The following is a 23,384-nucleotide window of genomic DNA, read 5'->3' as shown; positions in this document are numbered from 1 at the left end:
ATAAAACCATTTGGTTTTACCAGAGGTTTATTTTTATTTTTATTTATTTATTTATTTTTATTCTTGAGAGAGAAAAAGAGCATGAGCTGGGGAGAGGCACAGAGAGATGAAGACATAGGATCAGAAGCAGGCTCCACACTTACAGCATAGAGCAGATGCGGGGCTCGAATACACGAACTATGAAATCATGACCTGAGCCAAAGTCCAATGCTTAACTGACTAAGCTACCCAGGTGCCCCGTATCAGAGAATTTTAAAGTGTAGCCCAAAATCCCTCCACAGCAGAATTTAACTGCAGACAATTTTCCAGTCATGTGTCAAGAGAAATGACTACAGCTAACATGAACAGAGGAGAAAAAAGCAGACTATTCAATTTTTTAAAATGTTTATTTTACTTTTGTGAGAGACAGAGATAGAGCATGAGCAGGAGGGGGGCAGAGAGAGAGGGACACACAGAATCAGAAGCAGGCTCCAGGCTCTGAGCTGTCAGCACAGAGCCCGACGCGGGGCTCGAACTCACAAACTGTGAGATCATGACCTGAGCCGAAGTTGGAGGCTCAACCGACTGAGCCATCCAAGTGCCCCCAGACTATTCAATTAAAAAAAAAGAAACAGTGGGGTGCCTGGGTGACTCAGTCAATTAAGTGTCTGACTTTTGCTCAGGTCATGATCTCAGAGCTTGTGGGTTTGAGCCCCACATCGGGCTCTGTGCTGACAGCTCAGAGCCTGGAGCCTGCTTCACATTCTGTGTCTCCCTCGCTCTCTGCCCCTCCCCTGCTCATGCTGTGTCTCTCTGTCTCTCAGAAACAAATAAACATTTAAAAATTTTTTAAAAAGGAAATAATATTAGCTTTCAAATTACCTTTTCCCACCCTTCCTTCCTTCCTTCCTTCCTTCCTTTNCCTTCCTTCCTTTCTTTCTTTCTTTCTTTCTTCCTTCCTTCCTTCCTTCCTTTCCTTTCTTTCCTTCTCTTTCTTTCTTTCTTTATCCCTACACCCATGAAGCTCAAACCCACAGCCCTGAGATCAAGAGTCACAGGCTCTACTAACTGAGCCAACCAGGCACACCTCCCAACTGTTTTCTTTCTTTCTTTTCTTTCTTTCTTTCTTTCTTTCTTTCTTTCTTTCTTTCTTTCTTTCTTTCTTTCTTTTTCTTTTTTTAACGTTTACTTATTTTTGAGAGAGAGAGACAGAGACAGAGAGACAGAGAGTGAGCAGAGGAGGGCCAGAGAGAGAAGGAGACACAGAATCCAAAGCAGGCTCCAGGCTCTGAGCTGTCAGCACAGAGCCCAGCACGGTGCTCAGTCTTACCAGCCATGAGATCATGAACTAAGCCAAAGTCAGATGCTTAACCAACTGAGCAAACCAGGTGCCCTCCCAACTGATTTCTAATGAAGGTGCTAATAGCGGCCAAAACAAAAAGGAGAAACACAGTGTATCATCACTAAACACAGTTTTAGTATTACCTTAAAATTAATTACAAAAAGAAGGGTGCCTGAGGGGCTCAGTTGTTTAAGCATCTGATTCTGGATTTAGGCTCAGGTCATGATCTCACGAATATGAGACTGAGCCCCTCCTTGGGCTCTGGGCTGAGCACAGAGCCTGCTTGGGACTCTCTCCCTCTCTCTCTGCCCCTCACCCTGCTTGCGCATATCCTCAAGCATTCTGTGTCTCTCTCTCTCTCTCGAAATAAATAAATAAACAAAAAATTACTTACAAAAAGAAAAATTACAGATACATACATACAGATGTATGTATATTTGTATATGTGTATATAATATGCACAATGCACATACATAACTCAACCATGACTCTTGTATCTACAACCTAAACTGAGTTGGACCTTTAAGACTAAGATACAAAAGATGATTATGGTTACTTAACTATATGGTTATCATGTAGCCACATAATACAGGAATTGTTATGGATTGAACTGCACCCACCTAAAAAGATACTTCGAAGTCCATGGGGTGCTTAGGTGGCTTAGTCAGTTAAGCATCTGACTCTTGATTTCGGCTCAGATCATGATCTCACGGTTTGTGAAATTGAGCCCCGCGTTGGGCTTTGTGCTGACAGCATGGAGCCTGCTTGGGATTCTCTCTCCCTTTCTCTCTGCCCCTCCCTCACCTGTAAGCACACGCTCTCAAAATAAATGAATTTTTTAATCAAAAAAAGATATGTTGAAGTCCTAACCACAGGTACCTATGAATACAATCTAATTTGGAAATAGAGTCTTCGCAGATAGAATTAAGTTAAGATGAGGTCATACTGGAGGAAGTGTGGGCCCTTAATCCAAGATGACCAGTGTCCCTATAAAAAAGAAAAAAGGGACACACAGAGAGGAGAGCACTGTGTGAAGACCCAGACACATGAATGGAAAACGCAGAGACAGAAGTGTCGCAGCAGCGAGCCTAGGAGTGCCAGGGACCAGAAGCTAGGATGAAGCAGAAGAGTCTAGCCCACGGATTTCAGAGGGGACGTGGCCCTGCCAACAGCTTGGATTCTGACTGCCAACCTCCAGAAGCAAGAGACAGTTTCTGTTGTTTTAATCCAGCCAGTTGATGGTAGCTCTAGGAAACTCACACACTAATCATCATCCAGGAAAGAAACACTACAAACTGGTTTGCATCCACAAAAGCAAAACACCATGAGCACATTATGAATGGTTTCGTTTATAGCTATTTGTGAGGCTGTTTAAAGAAGAGCTCCCACCCGCAGAAATGACCCTGACTTGAGAAAGTGTTGGCGTTACAGAGCTCTCATATTTCAAACTCAGAAGCTAACTTCCAGAAGGGCTCGTGTATTCATAGCCACCACCAACATTCTTTCTGCAACTACATTTTCGACAAATGGACGTAGCAGTCACCATGACTTGTTTCCAGATGCTTTTCCATTCCTTTTTTTTTTTTTTCTCCCTATCTTGGGTGGTTGACATTGCTTGTTGAGTGGCTAAGAGCTCGTGGCTGTTGCAGTCACTCAGTTCTTGCATGACTGGGACTCCACTGCTTCCACACTTGAGTAACAGCGTGAATATGACACTTGGGTGACATTTTCTCTCCCGAGAAACAAGACTCCATTGTAGCCTGACAGCAAGTACTGCCATTTTGTGAAGACTGAGACCAAAGGGATAATTTCCCTTTGTACTGGTTTTGCACTGAATGCCCATGACTCCTTATGCTTGAACTTTAGTAACTCCACCAAAACATGCCTTGGTGCTGATCAGTCTGTATCAGTTTTCCTTTCCTGGGACACAATTTACCCTTTCAGATCTGCACACTTTAGCCTTTCCTTCCATTTGTGTCTTTCCATATGTTTTTTTTTCAGTTTGTTCTGATCTCTTTGTCAGGAAAACCAGTTAGTGATACGGGAGCTTCTGTCTGATACCCATATTTATATTTTCTTTTAAATAAAGATTTTATTTTTAAGTAATCTCAACAGCCAATGTGGGGCTCAAACGCACAACCCTGAGATCAAGATTCACATGCTCTACCTACTGAGCCAATCAGGCATCCCAATAACATTTTTATATTTTTGTTCTTTTCCATTTGGGTTTTGTGCGATTTCCTCACACTGACTCACCATTGACTTCATTATGTTTTCACTGGGTTGGGGTTTGTTTTTGCTCGCTTCTAAAGTGCAATGACTTTGTTCATCCTCCACTTCTTTCCCTGGGCTGTCAATCATCTCCCCTTCTGTGGTCACATGACCTCTTCTTTGACTTCATTTTTAAAAAAATATTTATTCATTTTTGAGAGAGAGAGAGTGCAAGGGGGGGACGGGCAGAGAGAGAGAGGGAGACACAGAATCCAAAGCAGGCTCCAGGCTCTGAGCTGTCAGCACAGAGCCCGAAGTGGGGCTCGAACCCAGCAGTGGTGAGATCATGACCTGAGCTGAAGTCGGATGCTCAACCGACTGAGCCACCCAGGCGCCCCTCTTTGACTTCATTTTGAAAAATAGTATGAATTATAACTTTTTTGATATAAAGGGCTTATTCTGAATTTTAACTTTATTTCCTTGAATAACACTTCCAAAGATGCATATGCCTTCCACTTTGCATATTTTAATTTACAACTTTTATACACATATATCAAGTTGCTTCCTCTGTCTTTATTCATCCTTGAATAGAGCCGATTATCACTGAAGAGTTCTTTGCTGTCTTCGGCAGCCCATCGTCAAATTTGCCAAGTCTGCCCCTCCTTTTTTTTTTTTTTATAATTTTGGTAAAAACACATAACATAAAATTTTCCATCTTAGCCAGGTTTTAAAGGTACAGTTGAGTAATGTTAACTATATTCACTGTGTTGTAAAAGAGATCTCTAGAACTTTTCCATCTTGCAAGACTGAAACTCTACACCCACTGGACAACACCCCTTTCCCTTCTCCTCAGTCTCTGACAAACACCATTCTACTTTCCATTTTTATGAGTTTGACTACGTTATACTTCATATAAATGGAATCATACAGTATTTCTCTTTTTGTCACTGATGACCACCATTCTTCATTCTGTCTCTTTGATTTTGACAACTCTTAAGTTCCTCTTATAAATGGAATCACACATTATTAGTCTTTTTGTGTCTGGCTTATGTCACCTAACATAATGTCCTCAAAGTTCATCCATGCTGTAGCGTGTGTCAGAAGTCCTTCTATTTTAAGGCTGAATTAATATTCCATTGTGTGTATATACCACATTTTCTTTACTCCATCTACTATCAGTGGACATTTGGGCTGCTTCCCCTTCTCAGCTATTGTGAATAAGGCTGCAGTGAACATACTATGCAAATATCTCTTCAAGATCCTGCTTTCAATTATTTTGGATACATACCCAGAAGTGGGATTACTGGATGATATGGTGTCTTAGTCGGCTCAGGCTGCTATGACAAATTCCAACAGACCTGGTGGCCTCAACAACAAACATTTATTTATTTCTCACAGTTCTAGAGGTTAAGAAGTCCAGAATTGAGGTGCCAGCAAATCCAAAGTCTGGTGAGAAACTACATATGACCATCCTCCCGTTATGTCCTCACATGACTGAGCAGAGACAGGAGGAAGCAAGCTCCCTCTTCCTGTCCTGTACAAGGCACTAATCCCATTCATGGGAGCTCCCCCTTCTTGACCCAATCACCTCCCAAAGGCCCCACCTCTTAATACCATCACATGGGAGCTTAGGATTTCAATATATGAATTGGGGGAGACACAAACATTCAGCCCATAATACACATTCTATTTTTAACTTTTCGAGGAACTTCCACACTATTTTCCACAGGGACTGTCCTATTTTAGATTTTTATATTCCTACCAACAGTGCACAAAGTTCTGAATTCTCCATGTTCTTACCAACGATTATTATTTTCTGGCTTTTTGGACAGTGGCCATCCTAATGGGTATGAGGAAATATTATATTGCAATTTTAACTTGCCATTTCTCTGACGATTAATGGTGTTGAGCATCTTTTTGTATGCTTGCTGGCCATTTGCATATTCTTTGGAGATTTGTCTGTTCAAGTCCTTTGCCTATTTTTTAATTGGGTTTTTTGGTATTTTTTTGTTGTTGTTGAATTGTAGGAGTCCTTTACATATTCTGGATACTAATCCTTTATCAGATGTATGATCTGCAAATATTTTCTCCCATTCTGTAGGATGCCTTTTCACTTTTTTGATGGTTTCATTTGATGCACAGAAGTTTTAAGGCTTGGTGCGATTCCATTTGTCTATTTTTGCTTTTGTTACCTGTGCTTTTGATGTCATATCTCAGATCGTTGTCAAATCCAATGTCATGAAATTTCCCTCTCTGTTTTCTTCTAGTTTTATAGTTTTAGGTCTTTACATTTATGTCTTTAATCTATTTTGAGTTAATTTTTGTGTGTGGTGACAAGGGTCAAGTTCATTCTTTTGCAAGTGGATATCCACTTTTCCCAGCACCATTTGTGGAAGAGGCTGTCCTTCCTCTCTTCTGTGGTCTTGGCACCCTTACTGAACACTGTTTGCCCTTGTACATAAGTGTTTCTTTCTGGGCTTTCTATTCTGACCCATTTGTCTACATATCTGTCTTTATGTCAGGACCACACTGTTTTGATTACGTAGCTCTGGGATGTTTTGAAATCAGGAAGTGTGTGACCCACGTTCCACTCTGGCCATCACCACCTTCCCAGCAATTCACAAGGCACTGTCCTCAGCTGGAAATTAGGGGGTAAAATAATCCAACAGTGATCAGATCAGCAGGATCTCCTTCTATAGCTCCTGCCTGCATTTCTGTGGTGCTGAGCTGGATCTCCACCAAGAACCCCAGCATCTCTCTACCGTTGCAGCGGCTCCCACTCCTAGATCTAACCAGAGGGTCACCGGATGGTTTCAGGACTGACACCTGGACTTTAGGGAAACCTGCACTGTTTGAGGCCGAGAGTAGTCTCTGCCGCTCTTGGCGTCCTCTCCCTGTGGGTCCGGAGTGCACAGGATTTGAGAAGTGTGCATTAGAGCCTATGGTTTGGGGGTGTTGTTAATTCTCTGTTTCAGGGAAGATAGAGCTTCTCCCTATTTTTTATTTTCTTGTTATTGTTTCCATGGGTTTGAAGCATAGGGGTCAAGGGCAGGCCACCCCAAGATGGGCCACTTTGGCATGAACATTATTTTGAGTTCAAAGCAATCCAAACCCAGCAGATTCAGAAAAAAACTCTTTATCTCCCCCATCAAGTACCTGCTTTACCAGGAAGAGAGCTATTGACAGAGAGTCCCCTTTACCCAAGAAGCTTATCTGCGCAATAGGGCAATCTTTGTTTTTTCAAAACCTCTCCTTTCTTCTCCAGGCTAATAGCCTTCCTACTCTTTTTTTTTTTTTTTAATAGTTTATTGTCAAATTAGTTTCCACATAGTAGCCTTCCTACTCTTATCCTCAGGCTCCCACCCCTGTTCTTAGCTCACAAAAGCTTCATGTTACCTCCATGTCTTTGGAATTTCCACGTCTGTGTGAATTCCCTGTACATACGTTATTACATTCGATTTTCTCCTGCTAATCTGTCTTACGTCAATTTGATTCTAAGTCCAGCTAGAAGAGCCTCGAAGGGCAGAGGAAAGTCTACCTCCCCGAGAGAGGGAAGGAATGAAGGAAACAGGCCTTATTCTGCCATATTTATATTCCCAACTATTATCTGAAACACCTCTTCACAAAGCCTTAGGATCACTGCTAGACACCCTTAAGATTTTTCCATATTTCTTCATCAACCCAAACTTGTTTACTGGTCTTGTTCGTGACCAGCCTAAAACTTTCACTGGCCTTCTACTATCTCCTACGGGTGTTTCCGTCCCAACCCTCATCTTGTGACATCCTCAGTGGGAAATTAGTTTGTCATCCTGACAATGTTTCCCCTCAGGTTATTTCTCCCACCTGTGCTTCCTCGTCTATGTCTTTATGGTTGCACATGTTATACTACTAAAATACAATTACCCGAATTTGTTGTTAAAATAAATCTTAGGTCTAAGGGATTAGAAGCAAACATAGGCAAAGGCTTTCTAGAAAGAAACTAAAATTACTGTTTTTGATTCTAGTATCTCTTCTCCAACACAATCTACATACTTATTACTACCAATTAATCTTTTAAAATACCCTTTTGTTAAGACATTGGCAATGGCTTATCTCTGTGTCAGGAACAAAAAAAATCTAAATCCTTAGCCTGGTGTCCAAGATACAGATCATGACAGGTTATGCAGAAAGAATACAAACTTTGTAGTCTGGCCCTCTTCAGTTTTAATACAAGATCTACTTCTTCACCGTGCGATGTTAGGTAAGCTTCTTGGCTTCTCTGAGCTTCACTCCAGACAAGCTTGTCGAATCTTCATTACCAACATGCAAGACACCCTCCTACCAACCATGCAAAGACCTCCATACCCTCAGATTTCCTCTCTTAAGACCCAGCTCCTCAGATTGGGGCGCCTGGGTGGCTTAGTCGGTTAAGCGTCCGACTTTCGCTTAGGTCATGATCTCGCGGTTCGTGGGTTTGAGCCCCACGTCGGGCTCTGTGCTGANACCCAGCTCCTCAGAGAAGCCTTTTGATGATCATTCTTTCCTCTCATGTTGGTAGTTTATTCATACCCATCATCTGACAAACTGCCTGAGATATTTTATGTTGTTCTACTTAGTCCCATTTCTCACCTAGACTTTAAACCCTGAGCCAGGGAACCTGGGTCGCTCAGTGAGTTAAGTGTCTGACTTCAGCTAAGGCCATGATCTCATGGTTTGTGAGTTTGAGCCCCACATCAGGCTCTGAGCCTGGAGCCTGCTTCGGATTCTGTGCCTCCCTCTCTCTGTGCCCCTCCTCTGTTCATACTCTGCTCTCTCTCTCTCTCTCAAGAATGAATAAACATTTAAAAAAATTTTTTTAATAAAATAAATAAAGAAATAAACCCTGAGAAAACAAATGCTATGTTTTGTGCATCTCTGTATTCTCAGCCCACAGTGAAGGGTCCAATATTTATTAAATAAGTGATAAAATCTAACATTTTTTAAACCTCACACAAATAATTTTTTTAAAATCTCAAATCATAGACTAGTAATATCTAAAAGCTATCATTAATTAAACATTTTTTTCTTGCAAATAGGAACTGTAGTCTAAGGTAACCAAATAGCCGCAGTTGATGAGTAAAAGCTCTTCTTATTAGAAGAATGTCAGGTAATAAAGGGAGAAGATATGAAAGAAATTTGAAATATCACCATTTTCCAGCAAGGATTCAGGTACAAATCATCAGTGGGTTTGGCCAAAGCCACTAGGTGAAAAGTTAATGGATATCAATGGATATTAACCTGATGCCACCAACCCCCACTATGTGATGGTTGCAGAAGGGGACAAAAAAGAACTTGACAATGTGGGCTGACGCTGTCACCGCCTAATTTCAATAATCAGCCTTACAATCTCATACAGGATGACCAGATACTGTGCATCCCCTGGTTTGATGCTCTGGGAAGAACATACGGCACCACCGAGGCAGTGCTGTTGCCTAAAATGTTCAACTGGTGTCTAAACCAGGTCTGTACGTCTAACTTCCAGCTTTCAGAAAATACTGAGGCTATAGAAATAATTTAGACAACAGGGGGAAAAATCAGACTAATCCAGGAGGTAGAACACTCTACAAGATACCTGGCCAAGTCAATCTTTCAGAAGTCAATCTCCTGGGTGGCTCAGTCAGTTAAGCATACCACTCTTGATTTTGGCTCAGGTCACGATCTCACGGTTTGTGAGATGGAGCCTCACTGTTGGGCTCTGTGCTGATGGTGTGGGACCTGCTTGGGATTGTCTCTCTCTCCCTCTCTCTTTCTCTCCCTTTCTCTCTGCCCCTTCCCCATGCTCTCTGTCTCTCTCAAAATAAATAAATGAATAAACATTTAAAAAAGGAAGTCAATGTCCTAAAATTTAAAAAACAGGGGCGTCTGGGTGGCTCAGTCGGTTAAGCATCCGACTTTGGCTCAGGTCAAGATCTCATGGTTCGTGGGTTCGAGCTCCGCATCAGGCTCTGTGCTGACAGCTAGCTCAGAGCCTGGAGCCTGTTTCAGATACTGTGTCTCCCTCTCTCTCTGACCCTCCCCTGCTCACGCTGCCTCTCTCTCTCTCAGAAATAAATAAAACATTAAAAAATTAAAAAAAAAAAAACAAAAGTGAGGGAAGTAAGGCATACAGGCCACAACAAGCAAACACGAAAGTGTGGTTCATGGCTGGGAACCACAATGAATAACCAGGTGTGAAAATACTTCAAAATAATCTGGAAAACCTAAACTTAGCCTAGGAATTAGATACTATGGAAATAACATTAACCTTATTAAGTATGACAACGGTATTGTGGGGGGAAGGAAAAAGGTCATTTTTAGAGATTACCATCTTCTGAGATCTAATACTTTCCGCTGCTTAATATCTTCAAGAGGAGAATACTGAGGCCACTCCCTTTGATGTCTTCCTTTTTTGTCTGAAGTTTTTTTCTTGCAAATTTGTTTCTTTACATTGCCTAGAACACAAGAGTATAAAGTAAGCAAAATGCTGGAGACCAAATAAGCCATCATAGGAGAACTATTAATTACGTAACAAAATTAAAAAGTAATGCCACTAGTTCTCAAAATATTTGCAAACATGTTGAAGAAAAGACATGCATCTTCAAGAATACTGCCCTAGCTTAAAGAGCGAGAATAAAAACAAGTTTAAGCAACCACGAGCATTAATTCCTATTCGATTCTTACATTCCATCTCCTGATCTAGTCGCTTAGCTAAGAAAAGAATCAAACACAAAATCTTCGGTTTAGAAAATCAAATTCCCACCAGTAAAATCTTTAATTCAACCACTTTCCAGAAAATGAATCCCTTTCTGCAAAACAACAAAACCACATTAACGCAAGCCTGTTAAGAAAGTAAAAGCACTAGATCCAATAACGCAATGATGTGATATTTAAAAATACCTCCAGGCCTTACAGAGACCACAAAATGGATTAAGAATGATGCTCACATGTACATTATTAAAATGTGATTTCAGCACCAGGAACTAGAACAGAAAATGAAGTCTTCCTTCTGTGCGTGCGTGCGTGTGTGCGTGTGTGTGTCTGCGTGTGTGTGTGCGTGTGTACTTAAGTGTACACGCACACACGCACACACACACCACTCTCTCCAAAAGACACGTAAAGCAAATAGCAGTGGTCACCTAAGGGGGAAGGGAACTGGAATCTAGACAAAAAAAGATAAAACTGAGAATGAGACAGTGTACTGTTTAATTTTTACACTTTCTGTTTCTGAACCACGCAAATGGATTGTTCAGGCAGTAAAAATTAATTAAAATCTTGGGGCGCCTGGGTGGCTTATTCGGTTAAGCGTCCGACTTTCGCTTAGGTCATGATCTCGCGGTTCGTGGGTTCGAGCCCCGCGTCGGGCTCTGTGCTGACTGCCAGCTCAGAGCCTGGAGCCTGTTTCAGTCTGTGACTCCCTCTCTCTCTGACCCCCCCTGCTCACGCTGTCTCTCTCTCTCTCTCCTAGAAATAAATTTTAAAAATTAAAAAAAAATAAAATAAAATCTTAACTATAGAGGACAAACTAATGGTTACCAGATGGAGGTGGGTAGGGGCATAGATGAAATAAGTGATGGGAATCAAGGGGTGCACTTGTAGAATGAGCACTGAGTGAGGTATGGAATGCTGAGTCACTACATTGTATGCATGAAACTAATATTACACTATCTGTTAACTGACTGGAATCTAAATTAAAGCTTTAAAAAATATATTAATAAATCACATCCAAGTTTCATGTCCCTAAAATACCATTAACATTTCAGACAGCTATACTCAAAGACTTTAATAATTTTCACACATACTACATTTTCAATGAAATAATCAAACCTGTTATAAAAATTATATAAGAGCTAAGATTTTATTTTATGAGTTATTCGTAATGATAAAACATAGATTATAGAGAGATATATCTAGAAAACAGACGTGGAAAGGGGCTTGTTTCATTCGCCCGTCAATAAAACCAAAGCCAGCTGGAACTCAGAAACTATTGTGACACAGGGTATTTCTCTAATTTTTGCAAGATGTCATAATGACAAACACTGTAATATCCCAAACCCGGTTTTTCCCCATTCCCTCTAGCTATTCAAAGTCTTCACAGAGAACACAACAACATTTCTAGCGAGCTGAATAACCAACCGCTGGCAAACAAGAGCTAAGTCTCATCTGACAAGTTTCTTCCACTAATAAAATAAACCTTAGAGAGTGAAAAGATGGAAAAGTACTTTCTAATATTTCTTCTGATGTCTTCTCTGCCCAATAATGCCTTAATGCCCTACACAGTTTTCCCAGCCACTTAAAATCTTAGAGGCTAATGAAGCGTGCTAATCTGTGCCCTCAGCACCCCCAGAGTGGTCCGGACCCACATGCTTTCTTTCCTCTGAGGTTCACCTGAGCCTGCCCTCCATCACCTTCAACTTCACACCTAGGAGCCCCCTGGGCTAAATAAGTGTGTGTTCCAAGTAAGCCCCCTTCGTGAAATCCACCTATTGCCACACAGGCAAAATTCCACTCAGTTCAGGAGAGAGGAAAGTTCTGGCAAAGTGGAAGCTAAGTCTAAGAGGAGAACATCATAGATCCACACCTGAACACCCTGTCTCGCCATCTCATCAACCCCAGGAACCTCTAGCCACTGCTGTTTGGCATTGTCATATTCTTCCATTCCACCCTACCCACAACACAACCATATAGCTCCAACACCGGAAGAAACACACATACATACACACCTATATCTGTTCACCACACTACCTTCTAGAGAAAGGCCTGAGGATGGCAAAGTAAAATGTCTGCACCTTTTTGACTTGAGGAATCACGGGACAGAGTTCTGGGCAATCACTGCCACTGGAAAGTGAGGTGGGTGGGTGCCCCAGAAAATAAAAGATCCAGAAAAGGGGAGACTCAAATTCTGTGCGTAAATTTGGCCCCAATATTGGACTGACCCTGAACCATGAGCAGACCCCAAAAGCACAGCTAAGGCCGAAACATATTGGACAGAGATTTCAAATGTCCTTAAGAGACAGGATTTGTGGTTTTAGTCAAACCAAATGTATTGCTGCTAAAATTAAAAACAAACAAATGAGCACGCTTGAAATAAAGCACTCTTTGGAGGAATATACAAGAATCCAAAATCAACATAACATTTCCAACACCCAGGATACAATCCAAAATTATTAAATATGTGAGGAAACTGGAAAATGTGACACATTCTCTGGAAACAAGATAAGACCAACTCGGAGATGACCCAGATTTTAAAACTGGCAGATAAGGATTCTATCTTACCTTATCTTATTTTAAGTAGGCTTCACACTCAGCACAGAGCCCAAAATGGGGCTTCAACTCACAACCCTGAGATCAAGACCTGAGCTGAGATCTTCACTGACTGAGCCACCCAGGCACCCCAGCAGATAAGAATTTTAAAGTGGATATTATAGGGGCACCTGGGTGGCCCTATCAGTCAAGCATCAGACTTTGGCTCAGGTCTTGATCTCATGGTTGGTGAGGGTGAGCCCCACTTCTCTCTCTCTCTCGCTCACTCTCTCTCTCTCTGCCACTCTCTCATTTGCACAGTCTCTCTCTAAAAAAAAAAAAAAAAAAAAAAAAAACAAAAAAAGAGGGTCTCTGGGTGGCTCAGTCAGTTGAGCGTCCAACTTCAGCTCAGGTCATGATCTCACCGTTAGTGAGCTCAAGCCCCACGTCAGGCTCTGGGCTGACAGGTCAGAGCCTGGAGTCTGCTTTGGATTCTGTGTCTCCCTCCCTCTCTCTCTGCTCCTCCCCTACTCATGCTCTGTCTCTCTCAAAAATAAATAAAATATTTTTTAAAAATTTTAAAGAAAGAAAGTGGATATTATAACTATGCTTTATGAAATAAATAAAATCTTCCAGTAAGGAATGAAAAGATAGCAAATCCAAGATACGAAACAAAAACTACTTTTAAAATGTAAATTCCAGAACTAAAAGAAACAACATCTGAAACAAATAATTCATGGAATATACCTAAAAGCTGTCTTTAAGACATGCACTTTATCTTTTTTTTCAGCCATAAACTTTTTATCAAGAGGAAGATGAATCATGTCTTTTCTTTTTTGAGTCGAGGTGACACACACCGTGACATTCATTTCAGGAGTCCAACACAGCAATTCAACAGCTCTATATGCTACACCCATCACAGAGTAGCTACCATCTGTCACCACACCACACTATTACAGAACCATTGATTATATTCCCTATGGTTTATTTTGACTATATTCCCTATCTTTTATTCCCATGAGACATTCACTCTCTATCAGGAAGCCTGTATCTCCCATACCCCTTCACCCATTTTGCCTGTCCCCCACGCCCCTCGGCTCTGGCAACCATCAGTTTATTCTCTGTATTTATAGGTCTGATTCTGCTTTCTGGTTTTTTGCTTGTTTATTCATTAGTTTTAGGTTTTAGATTCCACATTTAAGTAAAATCCTCTGTATTTGTCTTTCCCTGTCTGACCTGTTTCACTTAGCGTGATACCTTCTAGATCCATCCATGTTGCACATGGCAAATTCTCATCCATTTTTATGGTTGAGTAGGAGGGATGCACTTTAAATATAAAAAAATACAAGTTGAAAATAAGTGGACGGATGGGGCCCCTAGGTGGCTCAGTTGGTTAAGCATCCGACTTTGGCTCAGGTCATGATCTCGCAGTTCTTGGGTTCAAGCCCCGCATCAGGTTTTGTGCTGACAGCTCAGAGCCTGGAGCCTGTTTCAGATTCTGTGTCTCCCTCTCTCTCTATTCCTCCCCCGATCATGCTCTGTCTCTCTCTGTCTCAAAAATAAATTTAAAAAAAAAGAAAAGAAGTGGACGGAAAGAGATACACCACACAAACACTAGTCAAAAGGTGGAGTACCTAGATTAATATCAATCAACGAAGCTTTCAGAACGAGAAGTATTACCAGGAATAATGAGGGACATTTCATAACAATACAAAGGTCAATTCAATAAGAGGAAATAAAGCTTATAATTATGTGTGCACCTAATTAATAGAGTTACAAATTACATGGAAGCAAAAATCAACAGAATTAAATGCAGCAAAGGTAACAATCATAGCTGGAGATTTCTAACACCTATTTTCAGCCATTAGTAGAATAAGACAAAAATTAAGTAGTGACACAGAAGATGTGAGCAACACTCTCAAACACTCTGACCCGATATGTATGTATAGAATACTACATCCAACAAGAATGCACATTCTTTTCAAATGCACATGGTACATCACCAACATAGACTGTGTGTCAGGTCATAAAACAAGTCTCAGCCCATTTTAAAGACAAGTTTATATGTCCTCTGTCCACAGTGGAAATAAATTAGAAATCAATATTGGGGCGCCTGGGTTGCTCAGTCAGTTAAGCATCAGACTCTTGATTTTGGCTCAGATCATGATCTCATGGTTCCTGGGATCAAACCCTGCATAGGGCTCTGCACTGACAGCATAGAGCCTGCTTGGGATTTTCTCTTTCTCCCTCTCTCTCTGCCCCTCCCCCGCTCACGTGTGTGTGCACGCATGCGCTCCCTCTCTCTCTCTCAAAATTAATAAACTTTTTAAAAAATCAATATTTTGACAGGGCATCTGGGTGGCTGTTGGTCAAGCGTCTGACTTCAGCTCAGATCATGATCTCACAGTTCATGGGTTCGAGCCCCACGTCAGGCTCTGTGCTGACAGCTCAGAGCCTGGAACTTGCTTTGGATTCTGTGTTTCCCTCTCTCTCTCTGCCCCTTCTCAGCTCACACTCTGTCTCTCTCTACTTCAAAAATAAATAAACATTAAAAAATTTTAAAAGAATTCACAAAGAAAAAAGGAATTAAAAAAAAAATCAATATTTAGAAAAAGCCCCAAAATATCAGGAAATTTAGCAGCATACTTCTAAACAGTAACACATATGTCAAAGAAGAAATCACAAGGGAATTAGAAAAAACTTCAAATTACATGATAATAAAAATAAAGTGTATCAACATTTGTGGGCTGGGGCTAACACAGTACTCACAGGGCAATTTTAAGCACAAAATGCTGCAAGTAGAAAAGTCTTGAATGAAAACATTGGAAAAAGAAGAAGCAAGTAAGCCCAAAGTAAGTAGAAGAAAGAAAATAATAAAGGGGCGTCTGGGTGGCTTAGTCCAACTTTTAAGTGTCCGACTTTCGCTTAGGTCATGATCTCGCAGTTCGTGGGTTCGAGCCCCGCGTCAGGCTCTGTGCTGACTGCCAGCTCAGAGCCTGGAGCCTGTTTCAGGGTCTGTGTCTCCCTCTCTCTGACCCTCCCCTGCTCACGCTGTCTCTCTCTCTGTCTCTCTCCTAGAAATAAATAAAACATTAAAAAAAAAGAAAATAATAAAAAGCATAATTCCATAGAATAGAAAACAAACAATTGAGAAAAATTAACAAAGCTAAAAGCTGGTTATTTGAAAAGATGAACAAAACTGATAAATCCCTTGCTAGAAGAAAAAAGAAAGAGAACATAAATTACCAGTATCAGGAATGAAAGAGGAGTTATTACTAAAAGACTCTGTAGACATTAGAGGGATAAAAAGGACTATAAGAAATAACTCTGGGGAGGGGCGCCTGGGGGGCTCAGCTGGTTAAGCAGCCAACTCTCGGTCTTGGCTCAGGTCATGAGCTCCTGGTTGGGGAGATCGAGCCCCCCATTAGGCTCTGAGAGCTCAAAGCCTACTTGGGATTCTCTCTCTTCCTCCCTCTCTGCCCCTCTCCTGCTCATGTTCTCTACCTCTCTCAAAATAATTAAAAAACATTTTAAAGTATTTTAAAAATAACTCTGAGGTGCCTGGCTGGCTCAGTCGGTTAAGTGTGAGTCTCTCAGTTTCAGCTCAGGTCAGGATCTCGCGGTTGGTGAGAGTGAGCCCCACATCGGACTCTGTGCTGACAGTGCAGAGCCTGCTGGGGATTCTCTCTCCCTTCTCTGCCCCTCCCCTGCGTGTGCCCCCTCTGTCTCACTTGCTCACTCTCTCAAAATAAATAAATAAACTTAAAAAAGGAAAAAAGAGAAAAAGAAATAACTTCATGCCAACAAAATTGGCAGCTTAGATCAAATGGAGAAACTTAAACTTGACAGAATTAATGGGAATCGAGACAGCCCCATGATCACAGTTAGAGATGTGTCAGACCCCTCTGTAAAGCTCTCAGAAAATGGGAGCGAACACTTCCCAACTCGTCTTAGGAGACCTGCGCAGCCCTAATTCCAACACCTGAAAAATACATTACAAAAAAATTATAGACCAATCACCTGTAAAGGTAGACACAAAGCGAAACCCCCCTGACATGCTGAGAACACAAATCTACATTACGTTCTGTGAAACAAGTGAACTTGGCAAATAAACAAGAAGTATGGGGTTTTAGAAAAAGAAGCCTAGAAGTAAAAGACAAATCCTACCTCGACCTCCTCCTCGCTTTCATCTTTCCACAAGCAACTCATCCTCTCTGGGCCCCAATCTTTTTACCTATAAAATGAGGATAAGAGCACCTACCACATAAAAATCCTGTATTACTGTGACTTCAAAAGAAAGGAGTGAAAAGCAATAGTGCAGGCCACAGGGCCACCACTCTGCAATTGCGAAGGCTGTGCACTGCACCCTAGGTAAATAGCGCCCTCTAAATTGTGCAGTACACAACCCAGTCAGGAGAACCTGGAGACCCCCCTGGGTGCTCAAACAATTGTAACAAGAAAAAGCCACACTGTTATATAGTGGAAGAGAAAACTAAATGTTTAATTGGGAAAGATGAATTCATGTCTTTGCAAAAGCATAAAATAGCAGTATGTTATTCTAGCCACCTCATTAACAGTTTCTAAGCCACCATACACTTTTCTGCAATACCTGTATTTTACAGCATTCTCAGATTTTTCAAAGTTCTAAAGGTTATGTGTGAAGTTTCCAGTGGCAAGCCATTAATGAACTAAATATCCTCTGCCCGGAGTTATTTTTTAACTACAGTGACAGACAGCATGATAGCCATGTTCCTTGGATAGCGGTATAAAAGGAATGCTCAATGGCAAGCTTAAACAAGATATACTGTTTTCTTATTATTTTCACATATGATGTTCACGCCTCCTTCCTTACCTGATTTGTGTTTCAAATTCGTGGTCACCCCGTCAAATTCAGACTTATCAATTTCCCATGCGAGAGGTAGCTTGCCCAGGCTATGGGATAAGTTGTCCAAGCTATTTTCTTCATTGTAGATGATTTCTGATGTACTAGCTGGGATGCCGATGTACCTTGATGGGTTATTTCCGGCAGATAAAGAGGTACTATCGGGGAGGCAAGAAGAGCGGGTTGAATTTGGAGCTTTATAGATTGAGGTTGCCTGGTTGAGAAAGGCATAGTCTGAACAGATGGCATAAATTTTCTCCCGAGTATGGGTCACTGGACAGCTCCATGGATAATGACCATCTCCTCTGGGGCCCAAGGGTGCCCCCGAGGCACGAGTGCAGAAAGACTGTACAGCACCTTGTAGATTCTCTTCAGGAGAGTTTCTCTCGGATTTGTGCTCACCATTTCCAGAATCATTTGCCCTTTCTGCTTCTGCAATGTTAGGCATTGAATGCAACTCTAAAAGTTCTGCGAAGGAGAAGTTGTAGCTCTTTCTGCTACTTGAAAACCAACTGTGACAACCGTTTACAGCATCCTACAGAAGCTTGAGAGCCGTAAAATGGGATCCTAAGAAAAGAGCGAGGAGGAAAAAACATCAACAATCCGCGAGATGCTACAGAAGCCTAAAAAATACATCAAATATTTCACCCGGCTTCATTCAATGAACATTTCCTTGACAACTACCATACATCTAGAGTCACAATCACGGCCCATCTGCCTTATTAAAAAATTCTTTTACAATAATGCTTTAGAGTAATCAAAAAGACAACTCAATTAAAAATGGGCAAAATATCTGAAGAGTCACTTCTCCAAACAGTGTAGAAATGGTCAATGAACGCAATGAACGGAGGCTCAACACCATCAGCCATCTCGGAAATGCAAATGAAAACCCCAGAAAGATATACGTCACACCCAGCAGGATGGCTCTGATGGAAAAAAACAGGTGATAAGGATTGGGAAGGATGTGGCGACTGGGAACCTCACGCACTTCTGATGGGAATGCAAAATGGTCCAGGCACTCTGGAACACAGTTCCTCAAACACAGAGTGACCACAGGACCAAGCAATTCCACTCCTAGGTACCGATGTCAGAGAAATGAAGGCACATGGCCACACAAATCTTCACAGCAGCATTATTGATAATAGCCCAAAAGGGGAAACAACCCAAATATCCATCAACTGATGAATGGATTAAAAAAGATAAATAAAATGTAGCTTCTCCATGCTATAGAATATTATCGGGCAGTACAAATAAATGAAATACTGACCCACGCCACAACATGGATGGATCTTGAAAGCATTCTGCTAAATGAATGGAGCCAGTCACAAAGGAGCAGACAGTGTATGATTCCGTTTATACGAACTGTTCAGAAGAGGCAAGTCTCCCATGACAGAAATTAGATTAGTGGGTTACCTACAGCTGGGAGGGAGGAGGAGGTTGGGGATGAGGAGGTTTCTTTTTGGAATAATGACACTATTCTATAGTTGACTGAGGTGGTGAATCCACAACTTCATGAGTATACTAAAAGCTACTGAATTGGACATTTGAAACAGGTGAATTGTGTGGTGTGTGACTTATATCTCCGTAAAGCTGTGCACCTGTCACCACAATCAATTATAGTTGGGAGTCACTACCTTCTGGTCAGTCTCAGGAAAAACCCATTTTCTTTTTTCTTTTTTTTTTTAATTTTATTTATTTCTAGGAGAGAGAGAGAGAGAGACAGCGTGAGCAGGGGAGGGTCAGAGAGAGAGGGAGTCACAGACTGAAACAGGCTCCAGGCTCCGAGCTGGCAGTCAGCACAGAGCCCGACGCGGGGCTCGAACCCACAAACCGCGAGATCATGACCCAAGTGAAAGTCGGACGCTTAACCAACTAAGCCACCCAGGCGCCCCAGGAAAAACCCATTTTCAAGTCTACACCGATTCCCTTGGGGAAGAAAACAGAGAACAGCTTAAACAGCAACCAAGGGCATTTAAGAAAGCCGGAGACTTACAGGACCTTGATGAGTCAGACCAGCACAGGTGGTACAAGAGGGTGCTGGATGCAGGTACCAGATCTGAGTGTGCCCACCTCACAGGGAAAAGAACTCAAGAGACAGAGCCCACCCCAGGTGCCCAGTTTGATGTTTACTAGTCAATATCTCTGCCCATTCACTTATTTTTAAAAAAAATTAGAAGTGAGAATAATTTCCTTAGGTTACAGAAAATGATTATATAAAACCCTGCATACAAATCCTGAATGGCAAAAACCTCTAAGATAACAAGAAATAACAGAAGAGGGATTGCCACAGGGCCATGGTCCCTCTGAGTCTGTGGGGAGAAACTAGTACAGGTAATGCATGTCCTTCATGTAATTTAGGTAACAGAGCTCAGTAAGAGGACCCCACATATCCTACAAGAGTCCGTTCCATTTATGTGTAAGGAATGCTTTCCTTATTTTCTTTTTTTAATGTTTACTTATTTTTGAGAGAGAGAGACAAAGAGAAAAAGTCAGGAAAGGGCAGAGAGAAAAGGAGACACAGAATCCAAAGCAGGCTCCAGGCTCTGAGCTGTCAGCACAGAGCCCCATATGGGGCTCGAACTCAGGAACCTCGAGATCATGACCTCAGCCAAAGTCGGAGCTCAACCGACTGAGCCACCCAGCTGCCCCAGGAATGCTTTCCTTCTATTCAAACCTTCCCATAGTGAGTTTGTAATTGGTGCACAGTTTACAGTTATTTGCAGAAAACTCAGTTTGGCTGGAGCCTCCCCACCAAAGATGGAACACCAGTACCATTTTGGAATCTTCTCCTGTTTTCAAGAAACCGTAGGAGTGTTGGCAGTGGATTTCTAAACAGGAAGCCTTCTCTTTCTTCCTCATCTCCTGGTGTCATGATGATGTTGGAGGAAGACGCAAATAGAAGCTCGGATCTGAGGCTGTACAGACCAAGCTGGGCTTTTCTGAGGAGTCGATTTCTCTGATTCTTGGCAGATGAGCTAACAAAGCACTTTCTACTGATCTGTCAACCTGGTGCCTTTCTCCGAGAACCAGCGTGGTGGGCGGAGGTAGGTATTATTTGTGGTGTTGGGGCTGTATGGGTGGGCTGTGATAGGGTGAAGCATGAGAGAAAGCACAGGGCCCTGGTATGTAAGGGGTAGTGACCCAGGGTGTTGGAGTCCCTCGGAGGGGGTGGTGGAGACAGAAATGCTCCAGGCACTGCCCTAACGTCTTCATCTCAAGCTTAACTTCTACTTTACCACAGCTTCCTTCTTCAGACTTCATGTGAGTGCCGCGCCAGTGGGACCAGCTCTCCGTAGTGTGGGAATGTCGGGAAAGATGCTCATTTGGAACATATATAGAATATTCTAATCCAAAACTAGGCAAAAGGAAATTAGTGCGTTAGCACAAAAGGTAGGGTTGAAGTGGTTCAGTCAGTTAAGCATCTGACTCCTGACTTGATTTCCACTCAGGTCATGATCTCACGGTTCATGAGATCAAGCCCCGCATCTGGCTCTGCACTGATGGTACAAAGCCTGCTTGGGATTCTCTCTCTCCCTCTCCCTCTCTCTCTACCCCTCCCCTGCTTGTACGTGCACGCTCTGCTCTCTCTCTCAATAAATAAATAAACTTTTTCTTTGAAAAAAGGTAGGGTTGAACTTTCTGGAAGCTAAAGACAAGAAAGAACATAGCACTTCGTTAACAAAAAGTTTAACAGTGGTTTTCTTCATGTTTTGGGTTTGGTTGCTTTTAAATAATGGTCGCTCAACAAGAATGGCCTCCTTGGTGATACTTCTACAAATAGAAAAGTAAAGATCATCAACATAAGGACATAATTCATATCGATTGTCAATAAAAGCCAATAGTGCTATGAAAACATTCTCATTTGAACCACTGTTCGTGGAAATTTCTCCTTGGAAAACTGTACTATTTCTAGATTTTTATCACAGAAGTAAAACAAATGGCAGAGAAAAAGACTGCAAAATGCCAGGATATGACACAAAGAAAATGAAAATCATCCAACTCCGGTGACCCCAACCCTGTTGGTGTTTATTTTCTTTCCTTATTATGTGTCAGATCTGGGGAATGTTCTCCCCGTCAGTGTGAGCCCTTGAGGCTAAAGATGTTAGTATTATCTCATCCTCAGCCTTTCCTACAAGGGAACACAGCACAAGTCATTACTGACAGCAAAATCATTAGAGACGGCAATCTCTGTTTTATGTTGGGATTATGGCCCCAGGAAAGACTGAGGGACAAAGAGGCACTTGTCCCTCCACTAAACAGCCTGCACCTCCCCAGGTTTTGTCACATCTGGTGTCCCCTTTCGTTAGCATTATGGATTCCCGAGCCCATCCCCACTCCCAGCACCACCACCCCGCTGCTGGGTTGACATTTCTAATCTGACCTATGCAGGGTCATTAGAAAATAAAGCTTGGACACACAGATGATCATGTAACCCCCCTGCCTAGAACCTTCTACCCTTACAACAAAAAGCCAACTCCTTGCCCGGCCCCAGGATCGGATCTCTTTAGCTCCACCTTTTCCCTCTTTCAGAGCCCCCTTCCTGCTTCCAACTTTCCGTCTCTGGATGTGGTCTCCTCCCACTCACCCTCCAGAACTGGTTAATTCCCGTTTATTGCACATACCCTTCCATGTCACTTTCTGGGGATTCTTTCTTTGCTCCCCAAACTAGGCTGGGTCGCCCTGTACATACTCAGTACCTTTCTTTAACAAGAAGGGTAATTCCCCTGGAGAAGAGCATTTTTTAAAAGTCTCATCAACGGGGGCGCTTGGGTGGCTCAGTCCATGGAGCATCCGACTTCGGCTCAGGTCATGATCTCACAGTTCATGGGTTCGAGCCCCGTGTCAGGCTCTGAGCTGTCAGCACAGAGCCTGGAGCCTGATTCAGATTCTGTGTCTCCCTCTCTCTGACCCTCCCCGGCTCATGCTGTCTCTCTCTGTCTCTCACTCTCTCTCAGAAATAAATATAACATTAAAATTAAAAAAAAAATAAAAGTCTCATCAACAAATACTTAACTTTTAAATGCCTATGTCATGCCAGGCATTATTTCAAGCCCCAGCTTAGGAGCCTAGATTCCAGGATGATTTACTGGGAGAGGCTTTAGGAATCAGGAGCTGGGCTGTGGGCTACGCAGCCTCTTTTTCCACCTCCCGGGGGCGCCGTCTGTGAGAACGAGTTTCCTAATCCAGGTAAGAGAGGCGATGCTCTATTACGACTTTACTAAGAATGACTGCCAGGACCGAAGGCTCAATTTACTGATGTGATCTTAACGATCGTGGCACAAGCAACAGAAACACTATTCAACTGTGGGTGAACACAATTTTATAAAAAGCACATCCAGGGTAACGATTTTTAAAAGTCACTGGAACGAACTGTTGTCAAACTGACGTTCCATTTATAAGGTCATTATTCATCGCCTAGGCTACATTCGTTTCGGTTTATATTTTCAACCCGTATTTTAAGATATCAAGTCTGCTTAGGGAGCGAAAGACCTTAAGAAGGCTCTTCAGCAAGCCTCCCATATGACAACTATCACGATCTATACTCTGTACGGAAGGCCAGGGAAAGGCAGCAGCATGGAAGTGACTTACTAACAGCGGAAAAGGCGCCCGCGAGCCGGGCCAGACGCGCTAAGCCCCAGCGGGCCAGGTCTCGGTCCTTGTCCCCGGGGTCCTCCTCACGCGCTCCGGGCCCCTTGCCGGGCTCACACCCGAGTCCCTTCCCCGGCAGCGGCC

At 42.3% G+C, this 23,384-nt stretch overlaps 1 protein-coding gene across 3 annotated transcripts in view; it reads right to left on the bottom strand.

Annotated features, from left to right (window-relative positions):
• BIVM (basic, immunoglobulin-like variable motif containing) overlaps positions 1 to 23,384 on the bottom strand; it is a 44,885-nt gene that overhangs the window by 20,227 nt on the left and 1,274 nt on the right. For 2 of the 3 annotated variants that reach the window (XM_077753899.1, XM_077753901.1), the window contains exons 2-3: positions 17,622 to 18,218; positions 9,855 to 9,981 (exon numbers count right to left, since the gene is read on the bottom strand). In XM_077753899.1, the coding sequence (XP_077610025.1) occupies positions 9,855 to 9,981; positions 17,622 to 18,099 (605 nt within the window). In that variant the 5' untranslated portion in view covers positions 18,100 to 18,218. Of the gene's footprint in view, positions 1 to 9,854; positions 9,982 to 17,621; positions 18,219 to 23,240; positions 23,353 to 23,384 lie in introns of those variants that run through there. The other variant, XM_077753900.1, reaches the window with a different exon arrangement.

Source organism: Crocuta crocuta, unplaced genomic scaffold (genome assembly GCF_008692635.1).
Source record: "Crocuta crocuta isolate KB4526 unplaced genomic scaffold, BGI_CrCroc_1.0 scaffold31, whole genome shotgun sequence".
Classification (NCBI taxonomy): domain Eukaryota; kingdom Metazoa; phylum Chordata; class Mammalia; order Carnivora; family Hyaenidae; genus Crocuta; species Crocuta crocuta.
This window is presented reverse-complemented; position numbering and strand designations above follow the sequence as displayed.